At 45.5% G+C, this 22,733-nt stretch overlaps 1 protein-coding gene across 2 annotated transcripts in view; it reads left to right on the top strand.

Annotated features, from left to right (window-relative positions):
- Positions 1 to 22,733, top strand: part of SOX5 (SRY-box transcription factor 5) — a 609,684-nt gene that overhangs the window by 539,738 nt on the left and 47,213 nt on the right. For both annotated transcript variants that reach the window (XM_054988760.1, XM_054988759.1), the window contains exon 11: positions 3,547 to 3,719. In XM_054988760.1, coding sequence (XP_054844735.1) covers positions 3,547 to 3,719 — 173 coding nt within the window. The remainder of the gene's footprint in view (positions 1 to 3,546; positions 3,720 to 22,733) is intronic.

The following is a 22,733-nucleotide window of genomic DNA, read 5'->3' as shown; positions in this document are numbered from 1 at the left end:
TGTCACTTCGATATTGTACACAGGAGGAGGGAGAAAAAAAAGTGACGTCATTTCAGTGACATCACTTTTTTTCTCCCTCCTCCTCCTCCTCCTCTTGAAGTGGTGGCGGTCAATGGGACTTGCTATTGGGACGTAGGGTGGCTAACCTCCAGACCTACAGATCTCCCAATTACAATGGATCTTCAGACTACAGAAATCACTTCGTCTGGGGAATATGGCTACTTTGGAGGGTAGGCTCAGTGAAATTATACTCTCTCCTTCCCAAACCTTGCCCTCTTCCGGCTCCATCCCCGAAATCTCCAGGAATTTTCCAACCTAGAGTTGGCATCCCTAACAGGAGACCACCCCTGCCCCCATTGTGATGCCTGGCAAGGCTATTCCATAAGTAGGAGAAATGAAATATATGTATTTGCAGAGTCTACTTCATTCTTTGTGATGAAGCCCACTAATTGAGCCTCCCCTCTACCTAACTTGAATTGGTAATGACACAAAGAAGTTGGTTTTGATTTCCCAAGGAAGCGACAGGGGCCAACGCCAGCTCTTTCAAAGCCATTTAAAAAGCACCCACACCCGCCCCAGCAGCCCCAAACTTTGCTGTGGTTCAAGCCTGAAACGAATCTGCCATCGGCTTCTCTCCCCTGAAACACTGTCGTCAAACTGGAGTGCGAAGGAGACAGCGTTGTGCATTCTCTGGCAATCGGCTGATCAGATAGAAGGTGCGAGCGATACACCAAGAATGTGTAATCGGACATGATTAGACAAGGCTCTTTAGAAACAGCACATTCATAATTGAGACAAAAGAAAAGAGTATTAATAACACTTTCCTCACGCGGCAGTTAGCCATTTTATATTTCCTTTCTTTAATCTTAGTGTTTTTCAACAAATCATGGGATTTAATAGCATGTTTTGGCAGATTAGAGGATTTATGGCCCAGATGTTTTTTGTTCTAAAAATGGATTAGGGTGGTAAAGTTTGCTGGAATCCATGGAACATGTTGAGGCAAGCCGGTCATTCGGTGCCTGATTAGTGCCAGCCTTCTGTCTCTCAGCCCCTCCATCTGTTACAATTCACCGACAGATCTGGTTAGATTTAGCCTCATGTCACAAACAGAAGCCCCTTTTCCGGGCAATTTCATATTACAGTTTTGAGGCTCTTTTTTTTAAAAAAAAAAATTCCCATGTTGATGCCCAGGTTAAAAGATGCAGAAAAAGTGGCAGAAGCAATAGGAGAGGTGGGTAAGGAACTCATTTAGATATTAGCTTTCCCCTGCATCCAAACAGACCTGGGGTCTGGAGTCTTTCCTACCAGTTTAGCAAGCTGCAAAAAAACCAAAACCAAAAAAACCAGGCATATCATAATGAGTATAATCTACAGCCGGTTAGAGTGGGGGGGGAGGTGGAGAAAGGGGGGAAAACATTACATAGTGACACGTTTAAAATGAAAGCGCATTAGAGGATAATATTTGTAATGTTTTAACAGGAAATTGTTTCAGCGGCTACCACAGTTAAACCGTAGGCATGCATGTGCATGACCCTACACATGTCGCAGCCAAAGATCAATCATTTGACCCAGCATTGGCAGAGAGAGAATGAACATGGCTCTGGTCTGGAGTTCCTTATGCATTTCTGAATGACAGGTGGTGTGGGGAGGAATAGGGGTTGACGTTCAGTGGAGGAGATTTATCTGCTCAGCCCTCACATGGCAAAGCGGAGCATCACCACCTGTGGTTTATAAATGTATCTGGGAGGTTTAGCGGGGGAGGAGGGGATGTTTTAATTCCAGATTAATAAAACCTGGTCTTCTATCTGCTTTGGAAAAGGTAATTATCTTTTTGCAATCTACTCTGGAGCATTTTATACAGGACAGCACTGGTGGCAATGCCTATGTGACTGTGCTAGGTGCTGTACCTAGCCCATGGGTTTATTATCTGAGTTGCACAAAGAGTCTCTGTACATGAGACATCTGACACATGAAGAACACAAGTCGGGAGATGCAATGGTAGCTGGGAAGGGTAGTTTAAAAAAAAACAGAGTTGACAGCAGGGCAAAGGCTTTGCTATACACTGGAGCTGCGTGAATGGGCTGTGAAATGCCAGAAGGGAAATTTCAGCCCATTATAATAACCTCTCCAGGTCCAAGCTCAGCTCTGGAAACCATTCCTCACTGCCCTCTGGTTGCAATACCACACAGTTTTAGAATGGAGAGGTGAAATTGACAGAACCTTTGAGGAAGCAAGATGAAATTAACCAACCCTCTGAGGAGCGATCTCTGTCTTTTTAAACTACGCTTCCCGGCTAACATTGCGTCTCCCTACACTTGACGAACACGTGCTGAGGCATCTCGTGTAGACAGCCTCACAGAGGGCCAGGGTCAAAGGATAAAGGATTTGATAACGGAAAATGGGCTACTCCAGGAAGAACAGCCTTGCTGGTTTAGAATGAAGGATTTTCTGGTCTGTTTGTTTGTCTGTCCCCTGCCTCTCTCCCCCAAACAAGTAGCTTACAACATGGCTCTCCCTTCTTCCATGTTATCCTCACAACAACCACCCAATGAGGTTAGGTTAGGCTATGACAGGTGCCTGGCCCCAGGTCACCCAGCAACCTGCCATGGCAGAGTAGGGATTTGAACCTGTGTCTTGACACGCCAAGTACTGCACTACACTGGCAAAAAAGACTGATCAGATGTCCCTGGGTAGCTCACAAACCGTTCATCAACACAAGAAACCTCCTCTGCCTTTGATTTCTAGCATCAGGTATTCGGAGGTAGATGGCTCTCTGTATATGGAGGTTCTATTCAGCTGCTCTTGATTATACTCTTGAATTACTCTGTCCAATCCTCTGCCTTCTCCCCCCCCCCACAACTTCTCTTCCCTTCTCTTCCCTCTTCTCCTTCTAATAGTCATTACCACTTCTTGTGTCAGTGCAGTACTAACTGATTACTATCAGTTAGTTTGATTACACTCTTGGAAGCCAGGCAGTGCAAATATTGGACGAAGGTTTAGATAGTTTTGTGTTCTGCGGTGGTTTTCAATGCATAGAACAAGTGCAAGTGGACCAACGTCCGGAGCACTCAGCTTGCAAGCAGTGTCTTGGGTTCAAATCCTGCTACAGACTTAGAAGGAAATCACATCACCCTGACCCTCCAATCTCTATATGTAAAATAGCTTATAACATGTGGCTTATAACAAGAGACATTAAATGATTTGTGTGTGATGGGGGGGGATTTTTTTGCAAACAATACAAAATTTATTAGTATGATTCAATAAAAGAGGAGAAAAAAAGAATATTTTACATCCTCGAACTTTACATAGCCTCACAATAACTCTTGAAAAGCTAATATTTATTTTAGTCTTTTGAAGGAATGAATTAATTAAAAGAGAGACAGTTTATACTAAAAGTAACAGAATAATCCACCCCTAGTAATAAAGTGCACATAGCTAATAAGTGGATCTTGCATCCATTAGAGAGCACATCTGCGTTGTAGCTGGCGGCGTTTCCTGGTAACTTTGCTTCTGTTTGTTTCTCCTGCCCCTCTACCTTCTTTCTAGATATCCTTTCCTCTATCACGTCATCAGGTTACTTAAACGACCATGATGCTGTTACCAAGGCGATTCAGGAAGCCCGGCAGATGAAGGAGCAGCTACGGAGAGAGCAGCAGGTGCTTGACGGAAAGGTTGCCGTTGCGAACAACCTGGGTCTGAATAACTGCAGGACAGACAAGGTCAGTTCCCAAGACTCCCATCTGGGGGAGCCTGTTAGCAGACAGTGCAGCTCCAGCTACGATCTTACAGCATCTTTTCCCATTCTCCGTTTTCAGCTCTTCCTTTTTAAAAACCCTCCCAGTGTCCCTGGACTTCCAAATGTATAATTATAGCCCTCACTTCTCAGTGAGGAGACATGAGAAGCTTGAGTTGGGATGAGGAGTACAGTACTTAAAGCTGTGTGGACACTTTGGAGCAAACTGCAGCTTCTTTGACGTCTTCAGGTCTGCATTAACTATGATGCTAATACTCTGTGGTAGAGGCCTTAGCTGTAATTGGGCTTTATCCAGGCATTCTGGTCTGTCAGTTTCTTCTAGGCTGTTTCACACAGGATGGTGTAGCAAAGCTGGATTTGTTCCCTGGAGAAGTAGCCTCAGCCAATCCTGACTCTCTGAGAAGTATCCCCATGTATTTTGTTTGATTGCAAACACATGTTGATCACATCTACATATTGCAATTTTAGAGGTGCCCTTGAATCATCTTATTTATGTATTTACCTTATTTATATTCCACCTGTCTTGCTGGGACTCAAGGCGCATTACACAGTATAAGTTGATGCAATCAGCAGTAGGAGACATCCAAGAGAGAATGCAATAGGATTTGGCTTGTAGAAATCTGGAACCCACTAGATATCAGAAACAGCGGTGAAGCAAAGTTGAAATATTCATGTAACACACTAAATGATGTAAAAATTACACTGTAGGAACCTACTTACAGCAACAGATAGTATGAACTATACACAGTGAAATAGTCTACAGTCCTTAGCCCTTTATCCCAAACTTCTTTCGGAATCACTTTGTTACAGTATAGCCCTATTTTCTGTACAAAAAGCTCTCTTGAATAAATCTGTTTTGCATAGTTTCCAGAAAATCAAGCATCTGGGAGATTTCCTGACCTCAACAGGCAGGTCACTTCATAAACTGCAGGCCGCAACAGAGAATGTACACGTAGGGGCAGTTGTTGATTTTATCCAATTGCAGGGTGGCATCTGCAGAAGGCCCTGCTCAGATGAACAAAGTTGTCATGGTAGAGTTTGGAGAGATGCAGTCTCACAGATATGAGGGACCTGTGTGAAACAGGAAAATGCAAACGATTGCTAAAGTGCATTGAAAGCGAAAGCAACACCGTGTCCTCTCATCATCGCAGAAGTTGAACTATGGACAAGATCAACTCAAATATTCATCAGCATCCCTGAAGTCAAAACCAAAACAGAAGTCATCCAAAAGTAGAACAAAACAAATAGTTTAGCAGTAATATTCACAGCAATAGTCTCTGTAGTGGTAATTCCAGCACTGCGACTACTAATAATAACAATAACAACAACAACAGTGTGCTTATATACTACCCTTCTGGACAAATTAGTTCCACACTCAGAGTAGTGAATGAAGTCAGTGTTGTTGTTATCCCCATGATACAGCTGGGGAGCTGGGGCTGAGAGGAGGGGCTTACCCCAGGCCACCTGCTGAGCTCATGGCAGTAGTGGAAGTCGAACCAGCAGAGTGCTGATTTGTAGCCCAGCCACTTAACCAGTGTGCTATAGCAGCATAATTAGTAATTGCAACAGTAGCGATTCAGGATTAGCCATTCCCATCTGAGAGAAAAATGCGGAGAGAAAATATTCATTTTGGGCTAAATCAGGCAAACAGTGTAGAAAAGCCTGACGAAATGTATGCCTGTGTGGATGAGAGGAGTGTTTATTCTGTTAGCGAAGATCTGAGTGGGAAATGAGTCTTTGTGACTTGGTCTGTGCATATATCTTTAAGAAGACATAACTAGGAGGGGGAACCCATGAAAATCATGAGGGGCAAATCCTGCGAGCCACGGCAGGCTCCCAGACCTGGCCTCTGCCCCCCTCTTACCCACAAGGGGCCAATAAGCTTAGGGAAAAGAGGCATCATGTGTGAAGTGGGGGAAAGGAGGTGAAGGCCCCACAGGGTGGGCTTTTAGTGCGCTTCTTTAAAATCCACTATGCAGCCCAGACAGCAGTGGCTCCCCCCCCCTCCCCCAGCCTGGCTGCTTCCTAGCCACACAGCTTCCCTTTTTGGCTGACTGCCTTTCCCTGCATCACTGGTGCTTGCCTGCCTTGCTAATTCCTCCTGTGAGCTGCTGCCATTTGTCTTGCCTATGCGCAGGGCTTTTTTCAGCTGGAATGCAGTGGAACGGAGTTCCGGAACCTCTTGAAAATGGTCACATGGCTGGTGGCCCCACCCCCTGATCTCCAGACAGAGGGGAGTTTAGATTGCCAAGCAGCGCAGAGGGCAATCTAAACTCCCCACTGTCTGGAGATCAGGGGGCAGGGCCACCAGCCATGTGACCATTTTCTCCCAGGGCAACCCACTGAATTCCACCACCTCTTTACCCAGAAAAAAAGCCCTGCCTATGCTACTGTCACTGGGCTGCCCGAAGCCTGAGACAGTGGTGGGCTTGAGAGCCCCCCAGTTTTTGTCCGTGCTCCTCCACCACAGCCTATGCAGGTGTTTGGGTGGGGGAGGAATGGTGGAGGCTCCTACCCCTTCACTCAGTTGCAAGTCTTCTACTTCCTCACCCAACCCTGGCAGGGACTCTGCAAAAACATGTGGAGAAGGAAGCAGGTCATTGAGCTGCCTTCTTATTGGATTCTGGCACCTGACTGGCCCCCTGCTTAACCATCCCAGCACTTGGGAGGAAGCCGTGATGGTTCCTACTTCCTCCCACCACCACCACCTCTCAGAAGACGGGCAGCTGACAGAAGTACATTGTGTGCACAAGCGCATAGATCATCACCCTGGGAGATTCCAATCCCCCATCCCCATTTTTTAACTTTTAATATTTTTCTGCAGACCTGGGGAATCCTTACTTTATTCACCTGGGGAAAACTTACTTTAGTGTAAGTGGTCCCTATTCTCAGATATAAGTATCTGCATATCAGGGCCACTTGGCTATTAGTATATAAGATTTTTGAAACCATCAACTGTATGAACCTATTCTGAAACCAATACGCTTATCAGTACTCTGCAACCATCACACTTACATAGTGATGAATAAATTCTATTCTGGTTAAGCAAAAAAGGTTCCCTTTTCTACCTCTCAGCCTGACTGTTGTGTCATACTACCATCTATAACTAAGCCTTCTCATAATAGCAGTTGAACTGAAGAGGTCTAAGGTGAAAGCTTTTGGTAGCCGCAAAACCCTTTGGAGAACACTGGGGGAGTTAGGGAGGCAGCAATATATCGGTCACACAAACAAGGGATACTGTCACATGTTGTGTTATGGATGAGACTCAAAGGGGAAGTGTTATCAAAGTATAAGTTGTGAACACCTGAAGATCTGGGTGTGTGGAAATAAAAGGAGTGTTGGTTGTGACTAGGCCCTTCCTGAGGTAAAAGTAAGGAAGTGCTGTAATCAGGGCTTTTTTTCAGGGGGAACGTGGGGGAACGGAGTTCTGGAACCTCTTGAAAATGGTCACGTGGCTGGTGGCCCCGCCCCCTGATCTCCAGACAGAGGGGAGTTGAGAATGACCGCTTAGCAGCGCGGAGGTCATTCTCAACTCCCCTCTGTCTGGAGATCAGGGGGCGGGGCCACCAGCCATGTGACCATTTTCTCTGAGGGCAACCCACTGAGTTCCACTACCTCTTTTCCCAGAAAAAAGGCCCTGGTTGTAATAAAGGACCAAGGCAGGTTAAACAACAAACAGAAATGATACAGCATCCATTATTATAGCGGTGGGGGCATGTGGCTCTTTTGTGCGGAGGCACTAAAAGTGGAACTATTTAGAGGAGAATTTTTATTTTGTTGGTTACCGTAGGTGACAGATTATAGTATGGATTTGTAGTTCTTGTTTTAGGTGGAGAGCCATGTTGGTCTACAGCAAAAGAACAAGATTCAAGTCCACTGACACATTATACACCAACAAGATTTCCAGGATATACACTTTCTAAAGTCAAAACTCCCTTCATCAGGTACAGGAGCTTTGACTCTCAAAAGTTTGTACCTTGGAAATCTAGTAGGTCTTCAAGGTGCTACTGGACTGAAATCTTGTTATTACTGTTGTGATTTTTATCATCTTGTTTATCATGGTATTTAGTTAATTGTTGTGATTTTATTTGTGTTCTGGGCTTGGTTTTAAATTAAATTTATAACCTACTGTAAGACCTTCAAGGGAAAGGCAGGCTTAAAATAATGTTAAATAAATAAGTGAACCAACTTAAAAACTAGTTTGTTTTAACTACGGGTTAATTAACATAAGTATTTATCATTTATTTATGGGCTTCAGAGATAGACAGTTGCCTTAGACAAGCCACTGAACTTCCTTTCCGAGTCAGAATCTGAACCCAGATCCAAAGCAAATCCTAAATAAATCCCAAGCTCCTACAAGATTCTATTGATAGAAATACTGATTTTAATACAACATTGATTTCCTCTCTGTATTATGCCTACAAACTTCTGTCTTTTCATAGAATAGCAGCATGTGAGTGTGTGACTTCCTAGGGTTTCTCTCTCTCTCCCTTTTGAGCGTCCCCCCATGAATTTTCGCACTCCCGGTTTTCTTTCCCCCTTGCTGAGCGTGAGAATAGACTCACTGCTGCCTTTCTCCGCCACATTTATAACATTGGAAATAGAGGTTGTCAGTTTAACAACAAGCCCTTTTCAATCTGCTTTGCTCCAGGTTACCTGTGCCTCACTGGAACAACTGATTTAAATGATCAGTTACTTCTAAATAACTTGAACGCTCTTCAGATCCTCTCTGTGACGTGTTGTGGACCAAAACAGAGTTGTCCACGATGATTCTCATTTCCCTGCTTATTCCTTGGTGAAATTTGATCAACAGGGAAGAAAAAGGCTCTCTCCAAGATTCTGAATAGCAAGAGTCCCAAAACCTGTGACCTGAAATCCTACCAGAGAAGTTTTCCATCTCTCAGTTTTCTAACATCATGTGTTACTTTGTGCTCAGATGATATAGAAACAGCTTTGGCTTTGATCGGTCTTCACTTTCAAATCCCCCCCCCCCAAAATACACACATGCATACTCATACTGCTGCAAAGTGCTCCAAGACAGGCTGCAGTATGTGTGTGTATGTAGAACTAGTGATGGCGGCCAAAGTGGAAGTGTCTCCACCATTGTATCACATTGCCACCACTTAAGGCTACTTTCACACACTTGCAGTTGATTGCTAAAGTTCATTAACCAGCATGTGTGAAAGGAGCATCAGTTATGTTCCTATAAGTACTTATAGAAGAGGGGTCAGAGAGTTCAGCAGCAGAATTCATAAAGAAGATCCCAGGTTCAGTCCCTGGCTAAAGGACTAAATTGGGAGGAGTGGCAAACGCCCCAAAAAATAGAATTAAAATTCAACAAGACCTGAATACTCTGGAGAAGTGGGTGGTTGTGAACAGGGTGCAATTCAACATAGATAAGTGCAGTGTTACATCTGGGCCACAAAAATGTGAAACACAAATACAGGATGGGGGATACACTTCTGGGTAGTAGTGTATGCGAAAGAGATCTTGGAGTAAGAGTGGACTGTAAACTAAATATGAGCCAGTCAGTGTGATGCGGTGGCAAAAAAGGCAAACTCAGTCTTGGGTTGTATCAAAAGGGCCATTGTATCAAAATTGCAGAAGGTCATATAGTCCCTCTCTGTACTGCCCTGCTCAGGCCGCACCTGGAGTACTGTGTGCAGTTCTGGAGGCCTCACTTCAAAAAGGATGTGGACAAAATCGAGAAGGTGCAGAAGAGAGTGATGAGGATGATCAGGGGTCTGGAGACTGAGCCCTACCAGGAAAGGCTGAGGGCCTGGGGAATGTTTAGTTTGGAGAAGAGGAGGTTGAAGGGGGAGGGGACATGATTGCTCTCTTTAAATATTTGAAAGGCTGTCATTTGGAGGAGGGCAAGGAGCTGTTCCAGTTGGCAGCAGAGGATAGGGCTCGGGCTTAAATTACATGCAGAAAGGTACCGGCTGGATATTAGCAAAAACTTCTTCACGGTCAGAGTAGTTCAAAGGTGGAATAAGCTGCCTAGGGAGATGATGAGCTCCCCTTCACTGGCAGTTTTCAAGAAGAGGCTGGATGAATATTTGTCAGGGATGCTTTAGGCTCATCCTGCATTGGGCAGACGGTTGGACTTAGAAGGTCTGTATGGCCCCTTCCAACTCTGTGATTCTGTGAAGTATCCGGACAGGGTTAAGAGATATTCTCTTGATTCCCCTGTAACCAGTTTTATCCTGAAAAAACAAATTCTTTTTAAGAATTTGGAGTCTGTTTCTAATTAATTCCATTTCGATCAAAGGGAGAGTCAAAGAGAGGAAGGCAGGAAGGGGAGGGTCTGCAGAACTTCAGACTTTCACTTTGTAGATGCTCAGAGGCAAGCAACGTCTTCCCAGACCTTACTGTGCTCCTGCTATAGTGTCACCTTGGAGTGTGTAACATACAACATCTGCAAGAGCTGAAGTTTTGAAATGGTGCATTGATTTCTCTTCAATGAGAAATGAAAGAGAAATCCCTCTTTTAAGAGGGAAGAAAGAGAATAAGGGGAATCAGTGGCTAGATCTAAGAAAGTGAATTTCGGAAAAAGAAATCTCCATAACAGTAAAGGGAAAGCCCTGTGCCTGAGACTTTGTAGTGCTGCTGCCTATCAATTGGTGTATTAAATTTTCCTCCATGAATATCCTGCTCCTACTCCCATTTTATCCTCACAACAACCCTGCAATGTGGGTTGGTCTAGGAAATATCATCAGGTCACCAATGACTTTCATAGTTAAGCAGATCCGAACTGAGGTCTACCTGGAGTAAGTCCAGGTCTCAGTCCATTGTCGACAGTAATGGGCTTGGTGGGTCAATAGTTTGACTTGCTATCAGGCATTTTCATTATATATCCAGACGATCCATCCAGACTTAGCATGCTTTCTTCTTAACAGTATTTTTATACAGGCTTTTGGCCCTTTCAGTCAAAGTGGCTTACAGTTTAAAATAGTAAAATGAACTATAAATTGTACCCAGGAGGTGAAAAGAATGAAGCCATTTTCACAGGCCGTACCTTCAGGAGCTGCTTAGTCTAGGCTTCTCCTCTTCTGCCATCTCTTCACGGCTCTCAGGTCTTTTTGTAGACCTGACCACCAAGAGGGTGGTGATGATAAACTTATTTTCAGTGCTGGCGTTCATTCCTCCAAAGAGTGCCTTGGAGCTTGAGCAAAGTGCCTTCACTGTTCACTAGATGTTACACTAAATATGTGGCAGCTGCTAGAGATGCAGGATCGCTGTGTGTCATGATGTCACGGCAGTCTCTATTTCCATACTCCATTTAATTGGCTGCTGATGGTGGGAGAGAGCAAGGAATTGCAAAATGCTGTGGTGTCATAAGCATGAAGAAAGATGTACGAGATAATGCTGCCCTGCAGGTGTCATTATTAACAGGAGAAAAACATTTACAGTGAAATCAATGGGCATAGAGTGAAGTAACTCTGTTTAGGATATCGCTGCTAATATGGCATCTTGTTTGGTCCCAAATAATCCATAATCTCCACCCTCAAACACACTTTGTGTTAGGGGGAAGGGTTTCCAGGTAAGAACGTGCAATTCCTACACAAGATCAAGTCCTGGCATCTTTCACTGTTTTAAAAAAAAAGCAACGCATTGTGACTCATTTGGGAGAACTCAGTTTCATGTTGGGTTGCCAGCCTCCAGGTAGTGGCTGTAGATCTCCAAGAACTACAGCTTGTCTCCAGGCCACAGAGATCAATTCACCTGGAGAAAATGGCTACTTTTGGGGGTGGACTCTATGGAATTATGCTATGCCAAGGTCCTTTCTCTCCCTAAAACCTACTTTCTCCAGGTGTCTCCAGGTTTCATCCCCTAGATCTCCAGGAATTTCCCAACTTGGAGCTGGCAACCCTTGTTTCATGGGAGGTACAGTTCTGTATTATTGCTCCCTCCTGCTACACTCCAGATAAATTCACTGGATCACTCCCCCATCAAAGCAACCCATGGCGGAAAAAATCTTGCGAACAACCTCCAAGCATAAAATATGGAAAAATTGCCACAATTTCAAGCGTTTTCCAGAGAGAACCTTGAAGACAAAAAAAAAGTACTTGGCATAATAGGTGACTATCATGACATATGAATCTTTTCGAAAAAATATGGGCAGATTTGGGAAGGTGGGGGGAGCAAGGATAGGGAGCAGGGTGGGGAGGGAAGAGGGAATATTGATGGTGTTGCCAATAGAAGAGCCCCAGAAAGGCGTGGAGGGGGGGGGGAGGATGGTACCGCATGGAGAAAAAGTGGGATGTCAGGTACAAGACGAAGTGATCGCGAAGTGATCGCGAGCACAAAGGAATTTATATTCAAATATTTAAGCATTCTTGAAAGGATGCTTGGAGCAGAAATTCCTTTTCTCTGCTCCCCATGTAGAAATGACTTTAACACTCAGCCAGATGCTAATGCAAAGTGACTCCAGCGATTCCTTGCAAGCATAGCTAAATTGCTGTTATTTGTTAAGCGCATTGAATTCAGCTGTGGATACAGCAGCAGTCGGTTGCATTCCGAGAGCATCCGTACCTCTCTCTCTCTCTCCCTCCCCGTGCTCGTTTTTTTAATCCTCCAAAGCAGAGACAAGTCTACCTATCTCTCTCCTCCTCCTCCCTCCCCCTCCCCTGTGCTAGCTGGGAGTTGTCAAGTGACAACCGACCAAATCCTTTTGGACAGGAAGCCTTCATCCCGAGTTGGATATACTTGCAAAACAGGGCCTTGTGGTTGGGATCAGGGAGCCCATTAAAAGCACTTTGATGGTATGGAAATTCATCTTCATGAAGCAGGCCAGGCCCCTGAGCAGCCTGCTGTTTAGCTGTGGTTACAGATCAGTCATTCTCTTCGGAGGGCAGTAATTGTGCTGACGGCTTGTATGGCAAGGGAAGTACATAAAATAATCCAGGGCCCTCCGCCGTGGCACTGCGAGTTAATCTTCTTTAATACAAATCAGCTGTTGTTCTAACACATGACTTTGCGCCGGCCCCGGTGACTCCGCTGCAGCCTTTTTGATTAAGTAACGGGAGCTCCAAGCCATCATCTGGGTTCACTTTAGGCGGCGGCTTTTTCGACTGTCAACCTCCATCTCCCCCTTGTCTCCTCTGCTCATTTTGTTCCTTCATCTTGCAGAGGTGGGGGGAGGAAGAGAAGGGGGGAGAGATCCCCTTTCAGGGTTAGGCGTGGAGTGTATGGTACAGGCTTGCCACCGAATTCCCTCCCAAGTTAAAAAAAAAATCAAGGTGGAGCTGAAAACATCTGAGGAATTTGGAGGCCAAGCAACCATAGATTCAGTAGAGGGGTTTTGTTTGGGAGAAGGGCAGATATCCCAATGCAGAACCCTGAGAAAACAGGAATGTAAGTGGTTGGGTTGCTACTAGCACTTTCCTCTCTCCAGAAGCTGTTGTTCAGACTGCAGTTCTAAGAACACTTTCCTGGGAGTAAGCTGCATTGAATGAAGTGGGACTAAGTTAGGAGTGCTCCCAAAGAAATTCTCCTTGCTGTGGGTAAGGAGTAGGTGGTTACAAGCCGGTTCTACCCATTGATAATTAAAGCAAATTGTCCAATTTGGCGGTTTCTTTGCAGAAGTAGCCAGTCCCACAAATAATTCTTCTGTTTCTCCTCCTGGCAACCTCCATTTCCTCACTTTTCCATGCTCCCTTTTCTCCTTCCTACCCACCCACAAACCAACCTTCAGCTATATTAATTATTCACACCCCACCTTTCTCCACAATGGCCCCACCTGGAGGTTGGCAACCCTACTCAAACAAAACCCCGTACGAGGGGTGGTTTCAGAGAAAACACCTGAGGAATTCAAGAGGAGTGTCCGTGATTTAGGGGTAGAACATCTAATTTGGATGCAGGTTTAGTTTCTCCAGTTAAGCTCAGGTTGTAGTTTATGTGATTGTAGGGAAAATATAGCCGAGTTTGTGCAAACATTGTGCATTGGAAGTAACGAGAATAGACTCACACACACTCCAGTGTAGCTCTGTAAAATTACTTTACTAAAGGATAAAAATAGGATTACATTTGTAGAAAATAATAAATTGCTAAGCTGACTACATCTTGCTAAGAAAGGAACTGAGAGAAGACTAGAAGACAAATGAACAAAGAGCAATAAAACATCAGTATATAGGATCACTTAATTCCCCCCCCCATAAACAAGTTGCCCAATTGGAAATCCTAAATCTACTTCATTATGCTTAGTGACTCCCCTATCTACGGGCAGGGGCGGAGCAAGGGTTTGCGGTGCTTGCGGCCGGCCAGGTGTCCCCCCCTGCGTGCGCGCAAGTGCGTGTGCGCACACCAGCCTGCGTGATGACGTCACACGTGATGTCATCACGGGAGCGCACCGCCGGCGACCCGATCACTGCGGCGGGCAGCCCCCAAGCTCTCCTGCTCAGTTGCCTGCGCTACCGCAGATGCCTGCCCGCGGCGGCTGCGCCCAGCCGGGGGCTTGTGCTGGCAGCGTCAGCGGGGCAGGAGGGATAGGCAGCTGCTGCTTTGTGGCGCGCGCTCCCCCCTGCCGCGCCTCCTCCAGTGCTCCCTCTGGCACCCCACGCCTGAGGCCACCGCCTACCTGGCCTCAATGGGCGCGCTGGCCCTGTCTACAGGGGAATCTTACTCGAAGCCCTAATGGTTACTTTCAAAGCAAGTTTACTAATTAAGTAAGTCACACAAATAGTTTAACTCTTTCGTGACTGAAACGAAAACACTTGCTAAATCCCAACAGTGACGGACCTAAATTCGGGATCCGAGAGACCTGCTGCCAATCAGGATAAACAATATTGACCTTGATAGACCAATGGTGGGACTTACTGTAAGGCAGCTTCGTTTGCTATTGTGTGGATTTTAAGGGAAACAACAAGAGTTTCAATCAGACTGGTGAAATCGTGTGGCCTCTGGCCACTACCCTTTTGGAGACTTCTTAGATGCTAAACAGGTAATGAAATTTCCAGGCATTCCCTTGGCACCCCAGATACCTTGTAGCCAATTAAAGGGGCTGTAGAACAACCTGAGTGACCTCTACCGAGCAAAAGGCCCTCTTTCTTCTCTTCTGAAGAGTTCAAATATGTTCTGAGCCTTGGAAAGATTTTTAAAAAGGCCTACTGGGTTCCTCTGGCCCCTTCATACCATCTGGACTACATGCAAGGTTGGTGTTGTAACACAGTAGAGGATGTCACGTAGCTGCCAGTTTTCTTTTCTTCTCTTCTGGCGAGGTCAGTTGGGTTGCCTTGCTGCCCATACCACAATTGTTGGCATAACTGTACTATTTAAGGAAATGCCTAGGACAAAATATGGCCACGGGATTTTAATGCGCTTCTCGTTGTATGTGACCAGCTTTCTTTGCAGGGAAGAACAAGTAATTCAAATTTATCCTAAGTTTTCCCAAGCTCTGATCATTTGTGGGGGCAGTCTTTTCATTTTATATGTGTGCGCGCACATACAAACACATAATGAATGCAGCTTGGATAGAAACCTATTTTAATTGAAGAGGCAATAAAAAATATTTTTAAAATGTCTTTACTTTTCTTGGAAGAGTTTCAACCAGAGAGAGAAACATGTGCGTGGCGTGTGTTTTTCTGGTTTCTTGGAAACCTGGGGACACGGTTGTATTTATAATTGTCACCTCCAGTTAATTATAACTTGATACTTGCTGTATCTCAACAACAATAACTTTTTTTTTAAAGTGTCTTGTTCCAGCAGTGCAGATTAACATCCAGAGAGAACAATACTTGGACACCATTAGAAATATGTAACCTTGCCCTTTATAGAGTTGAGAATCACCTATTTTTCCATGCTACTTAGAAAGACTTCTAAGCAATTCAAAAGTTAGTATATAGTCAAGGCTACATATGCTCAGTGCAAAAAAAATAAGAATCGAACAAATGTGCATATATTTCCTTCATTTGCATGATTTATTTTGTTTCATCTAGCAATCGGGAGGGGAAATGAACCATGTCGTCTCTAGTAACACTGCTTCCTAATCATTAGAAATCCTATAGAGCACCTCTGCTTCCATCTTGGGTCAATGATTTCGAAGTCATTATTCAAGTGTTGTACTTATATAAGAGCTAGAAACTTGTTTTGCTTTCTTCAAAATACAAACTTCAATCGCTCAGGCTGTTGAAATCTTCGGGTTAAATTTTGTGGCTTCGTGTGCAGATGCACCTTAAAGACCAACTAGCTTTCCAAGGTACGAGCTTTCAAGAGTCAACGCTCCCTTTGTATCTGACGAAGAGAGATTTAACTCTTGAAAGTTCATACCTTGAAAATTTAGTTGGTCCATACATTGCTGTTGGACCCTGATCTTGCTTTTTAACTATGGACCAACACCACTATAAACTTGAATATATTTGCACATGTGGAATTCAAATGGGATCTCTCAGATCACTCTGTGCTTTCTTTCTGCCTTGAAGGGAGTACAACTTTAAGATCTGTGCCTAGTCTCAGGCAACACCTGGGCTGGCCATCTGTTTTACATTCTCATATGACGGTTCAAGGTGTTAACCTTGGTGTCTAAAGCCCTTCACGGACTGGGACCTGCATACCTGTGGGACCGCCTCTTCCATTACATCCCCTGGTGGAACGATCTCCCGCTGGAAATCCGGGCCCTGCAGGACCTGCTACAGTTTCGCAGGGCCTGTAAAACAGAGATGTTCCTCCGGGCCTTTGGCTGAGTGCCAGCGGGTGTCCCCCTTCTTCCATCTAAGACCACCACTTCTTCTGGGGCTGCCCTCGGCCATCTGTTATGCCCGTATACGGACTCCCAATATTTGTTTAAATACCCTGCTCCTGGACTATTTTAATGACTTTTTAAAGGTTATTATTGATTTTATGTTTTTGTGACTTTTAATGTATTTTTTTAATGTTGTTAGCCGCCCTGAGCCCATCTGTGGGGAGGGCGGGGTGTAAATCAAATCAAATCAAATCAAATCAATAAATAATAATAAATGCTTAGGTACATGATTCCGTGCAGGTCAGAACACATGTTCCTCTGAAAATGGCGTCTCCAGCTCAGGTTCTCCGTAACATGTAGGATCGTTTACTCCGGCTACGTATCAGACTTCCTATGTTCTCCATTTCCATCCCCATACGAGGAGCACCCAATGATGCGAAAGAGAATTGCACACAGAGATTCAGTTTTCATTGGCAGCCCTGCCTCCACCACAAAATGGATATGTACTGAACTGAACTGAAAGTTTCACAATCTGCCCCCCATCACTTCACCGTGATCAAACTCTGCCACCACCAAGTGTTGCCATTTGCTCCTCCTTTTTGTAACCCGAAGGCACCAAAGTGAGGGCCGAAAGCCCCATCTTCTTACCCATGCCACCACCAAGCGTTGCCATTTGCTCCTCCTTTTTGTAACCCGAAGGCACCAAAGTGAGGGCCGAAAGCCCCATCTTCTTACCCGCTTGTGTTCAAACAGTGTCACGAAACCAAGAGAGGTTGCGGATGATGCTTCCTCCCCTCGCTCTGATTTATTTTGTTTACATTATTTATAGTCTGCCTTTCTTAGTGAGACTCAAGGCAGATTACACAGTGTGAATCAATACAGTCGATATCAAAGATATTTCAGTAAACAAGTAGTGGGTACCTACATGCAAATTTGCAAAGATAGATTTTAAAAACCAGCAGAAATCCAATACAGAGCTGAAGAAATGTTGAAACGGAGCGTAAGCAATTCTACAGCGGACATATTAAACAACACAGGAACTACCTAGTAGGATCATAGTTATAGCAATAGTAGTGAAGTTTATCGTCCCTCAATATTTACAGCAATAGCAGTAAAACCTGTGGTCCCTCCTTATCCTTTTACTGATCACTTCACTGATGAATCTCTTGAGGCCACTTCCTTACAGTATAGCCCTCCTATCTGAGTAAAAAGTCCATTTGAATAATTCAGTTTTGCATAGTTTGCAGAAGGCCGGGAGAGTGGGAACTTTCCAAACCACCTCCGTAAAGTGGGGGCCATCACAGAGAATGAACATCTATGGGCAGCTGTTGATTTTGCCCATGTGCAAGGTAACATCTGCAGAAGGTCCTGTTCAGATGAGCGAAGCTGCCATGGTAGAATATAGGGGGAGAGGCGGTCCCATAGATACGATGGACCAAGGCTGTGCTTGAACTGGGCTCAGTAATGGATAGATAGCCAATAGAGTGACTTTGGAATATTCATATAATATTCATGCATGCTCCTCCTAGCTCACGATAATAGCCAAGCGGCAGCATTCTGCACCAACTAGAATCTACAAGTTAACTTAGAGGTTGGCTTATGTAAAGTACATTACTGTAGTCAAGTCTTGATAGCATGGATCCAGGTGGCCAGATCGGCCGTGTCGAGGCAGCAAGCCATCTTCCAGGATAGACTGAGTTTGTGGAATGCCTCTTTGGATATAAAGTAGAGAAAACTCTGCAAAGAATGTGAGTAACGTGGGTAAAGAGGGGCAGGTGACATCGTTGTCCTTTTTACTGTCCACACAGCAAGCCCTTCTTCATGAGTGGAGCATGCATTTTTTTCTTGGCCCTAGCTCCACCCTCCCAGAATGCAACCATAAAATGTGAATGTTCCCCCAAACTACCCGTTTTTTAAAAAATCCCAGCCCACTTTTCTATTTGCCTTTTTATTGCATCCATTCCCTAAAAGGATATGTGCCTCTGCTTGCATTTTTTTAGTTGCAACCGAGGCTCTGTTTGTGCTAACAGTTTACTGCAGCACGGAACCCTGGCTTTGTTTCTCGGAACCAAAGAAGAAATGTTTCAGACTGCTTTCGCTCCCCCCCCCCAACACACGCACACATCCTCCCTGGCCTGTTCCTTCTCCCGCTTTCCCCCTTTAATGCAGCACCAGACTCGAAATGACAGTGACCAATGTTGACTTAATGTGGATGTTTAATAATGAAAAAAAAGCGTGTCAGTTCCAACGCCAGTTACAAATGGCAGGAAGTGTATCGGGTGGCAGCCCTGTGATAATTTTACATCCATCATCCTCTCCTGATGGCTCTCTGGCTGCCTGATGGATGGAGGATGAGCTGCCTTAACTCTTAAGGTGCCTGAGTGCTGTCTCCAGAAAAACAGGCAATTTAGCCTGTGGGAAGTAAAGGGGAATATTAAGGCTGCTGGATGTATACAGTTTTCTCTTTTAAAGGCCTTTTCTCATGAGCCCCCTGCCCCATCTTGGCCATACTCTTCTCCATAATTAGTTGAACTATTACTATTACTATTACTAATTTGATGCTATCACAGTCTACCAGATGTTTGGGCTGGAAATTTTTGGTCCTTCACTGACTCAGATTTTATCCAAGAATCTACGAGTCAGTGAAGGTTTCACCTTAGTATGCATCATGCTCCAAGTAATGCGGTTATTTGCAGCTGTCCGATTGTAAGCCTGTCTATGCTGATATTGCGCCTAGATTTTAAAAATATCATCACCATCATCATCATCATCATCATTCGAATTATCCAAAACACAATCAACAATAAGCAGAGGTTACATGTTATTATTGATTGGCCTTGCTAAGCTGTTACAGGTTTCCGCTGGAGACCTAAGTATCAACCAGAAATCGGCGTAATATGTACACTGTTCCAAGTATCGCCGTCTTTTGCAGTTCTGTAGGTGTCATGTCAGAAAGCTGCAGTTTTCTGACAAACTTTGCAGTGAATTGCAAAGTTTTTCGAGCTGGTTCCAAGTGCCCCAATATTATTATTATTCTCAGTATCATCACTGTGCATAGCACTTGTGCTGTCTCAAGGAACCTGCATTCTAAAATTTGACACAGGAACCAGGGGAGAGGAGGGGAGTGTGTAATGCACAATATTCAGTCTTTCTTAGTGTGGGATTTGGGTAGTGCTGGGCCAGGATTTCCATTGCCATCTTACCATACTTCATCACTCTGTCCCCAGGATGTGGAATTGGTTGATCATTTTGGTGATTCAGGGAGGATTGCCAACTCAGAGCCAGGCTACAAGTGATGAATGACACTTGCCTGGCAAGTGAACAGACTCACGTGTATTCCTCCCTGTTCAGGGGGTAGTCTGCCCTCAGCGCCACCAAGGAGGGGGCACCGGGCACAGCTGCCAGCCACCAGGAGTGCGTGGACAGCCTCCCAGCCCCCCGTGGTGCCTTTTGCCTGCCCCGCAGGACAGGGGGCAGCTGGCTTGCTGTGCACCCCCTGTCCTATGGGGCAGGCAAAAGGCATCATGGGGGGCTAGGAGGCTGCCCGCGCCATTCGCCTGCCCCACAGGACAGGGGGTGGCCAGCTGCCTCCTGTCCTGTGGGGCAGGTGGATGGCGCCGGGCGGCTTTCAAGCCCAGCCCTGCGCTGCCTCCCCCAACTCGCGGCGTGCTGGGACACCCGGCTTGCCGCGTGGGAGGCACGCTCCACCCTGCATGATGATGTCAACGAGGGGCCGGACTTGGGTTGCCCTGGGTGCCAGCAACCCTAGATCCGGCCCCGGTGCCTCTATAACTAGTTGAACACATGGCAACCAAAAAGTAGAACGTGTGCCAAATTTTCCTGACAAACTTTGCATCCCCCACTCAATACTGCTGTTTTGACCTACAATGGTGCAGGGCTAGATTTTGGTTCCCTTGGCTCATATTTGGTTCCCTTGGCCCATATTTTTCAGTTCCTTTGGTACTCACAGCCCAGTCTACAAGGCTATCTATCACCTGCTTGACCATTTCACCAAGAGGAACCAACTGCTTTGCTTTTGTTCCTGCAAAATCTGCCGCTTATTCGTCTTTAGAAGCCCAGCATTATATTGAAGAATATGCCTCCAGTTGCTGAGAAGTGGGATTTGATGCCTGCCTCCTTCCTTTTGTAATCCATGTTAAGAGATTGCAACTATTTTGGTCTCACTAACGTTCTTTTATCAGCAGTGACTCCGTGCATGCAATTCTAGGGGCATTTTCTCTTATATTCATTGCAAAGGCTAAAATTATACACACACAGCACCTTAACGTTTATTTCAATATAAGTTTTCACAAGTCACGGCTCATATTGAAATAAATGTTATTTTTTAAAGCAACTCTGGATTTTTGTTTTATTTTACTACAACAGGATAACACAGCTACTACCCCTTTGCAATCATCATATAATTTCTATTTCCCTTCTCTTGCATAGTTTATCTCATATCAGAAAAAATAATCTATGGCCCAGACAATGTGAGAGTACTTCACTTGTGAAAATGCCTCTGCTGACATTTTATCAAGAAGTCTCTGGAGTGGCAGCATATAAATGTTCCAAATAAATAAATAATACCAATGTGGTAAGAATGTCAAGGAGGGGTGCCCCATTTCTGCCTCCTCCAATGAGTGGAGGAAGTTACATCTGATTCAGTCTGTGGCACATTTAACTGAACTTGTTAGTATCCCAGATATCTCCCCATTATTATTTACAGGAAAATCAGGGGGCAGGGAAATCTCTCATTCAAATAACCATAAACAGTGCCCATGTTGTGTAGTAGATAAGAGTGTCAGATGCAACTGGGAAGAGTTATGTTCAAATTCCTGTTTTGTCATGAAGCTTGCTGAATATCTTTGGGCCAGTCACCCTGTCATATATGCCCCTGCGTATCTGTAGGGATGTGCGTTTCGGCATTCAGAATGCCGAAAGAATGCCGAAATAAAAGTGTTTCGGCTTCTTTCGGGGAATGCCGAAACGTTTCGGGGAATGCCGAAACGTTTCGGGTAGCCGAAAGAAAAAAGCCGAAACGTTTCGGGATTCTTTCGGCTTTCTTTCGGCTTTTCAATGGGAAAATGCCTCCGTCTTCCCGGACGTCTGGGGGAGGCATTTTCCCACCGAATAAGCCCAAAATTGGTGGGGACCTTCCTCTAACCCTTCTCTAACAACCACCCAAGTTTCAGACAGATTGGACTTTGGGGGGCCATGTTATGGCCCCCCAAAGCAGGTCCCCCCATCCTCCCATAAGAAAGCGAAGGAGCAGCATATTGTTAGCATGCTGCTGCTAATCTTTCTTCATTATTTCCTATGGGGAAAAAATGAAGAAGCAGGCTTCCTTTGCCAGGGGTGGCATTTTGCATGCAAAATGCCCCCTCACTCTCAGGGGCCCTTCTCCCACCCCTCCTCCCACCCCCCACCAAGGCTCAGCCTGCTCCCACTTGGGGGGGCCATTTCATGGCCTCCCCAAGTAGGTGCTCTAATCTCTACCACTGACAGCTGGGGGAGGCTTGTGTTGCCAGGGGTGGCATTTTGCATGCAAAATGCCCCCAAGCCCTCAGGGGCCCTTCTCCCACCCTTCCCCCCACCCCCCACCCAGGCTCAGACTGCTCCCACTTGGGGGGGGGCATTTCATGGCCTCCCCAAGTAGGTGCTCTTTTCTCTACCACTGACAGCTGGGGAAGGCTTGTCTTGCCAGGGGTGGCATTTTGTATACAAAATGCCCCCCAGCCCTCTGGGGCCCTTCTCTCACCCTTCCTCCCACCCCCCACCAAGGCTCAGACTGCTCCTACTTGGGGGGGCATTTCATGGCCTCCCCAAGTAGGTCCTCTCAGCCCCTAAAGTCCACCCCTTACAGCCCCACACAAACCCAATTCCCCCCAGCTGCCACACACAGACCCAAATCCCCACATTAGCCCCTCACAGACCCAAATCCACCCCCACCTGCCCCACACCCATAACCCCAGGAACAGGCTGGCAAAGGCCAGCCCTCTCCCTTTGTTCCCTATGCTGGGAACTTCTAAACTCTCTTTCCCTGGGCAATTCTGCACAGCCCAGGGGTGCCACAATGGTGGGCACACTTCTGAGTGCCAGCTGGTCCCTGTGAAAGAGCACCTGAACCACAGACACCCTCCCTCAAATTCCCCCACCACCTACAGAGATGGCTGGCCAGCCAGCCCCATTGTTCCCTATGATGGGAACCAACTGCACAACAAAGAATAAAACAAGAACAACACAAAATAAAGTTTTAAATTTTTTTTCTCCCTTCCAAAGTACAAGTAGGCAAAGCATTAT

The sequence above is a fragment of the Eublepharis macularius genome, chromosome 9 (genome assembly GCF_028583425.1).
Source record: "Eublepharis macularius isolate TG4126 chromosome 9, MPM_Emac_v1.0, whole genome shotgun sequence".
Taxonomy (NCBI): Eukaryota; Metazoa; Chordata; class Lepidosauria; order Squamata; family Eublepharidae; genus Eublepharis; species Eublepharis macularius.
This window is presented reverse-complemented; position numbering and strand designations above follow the sequence as displayed.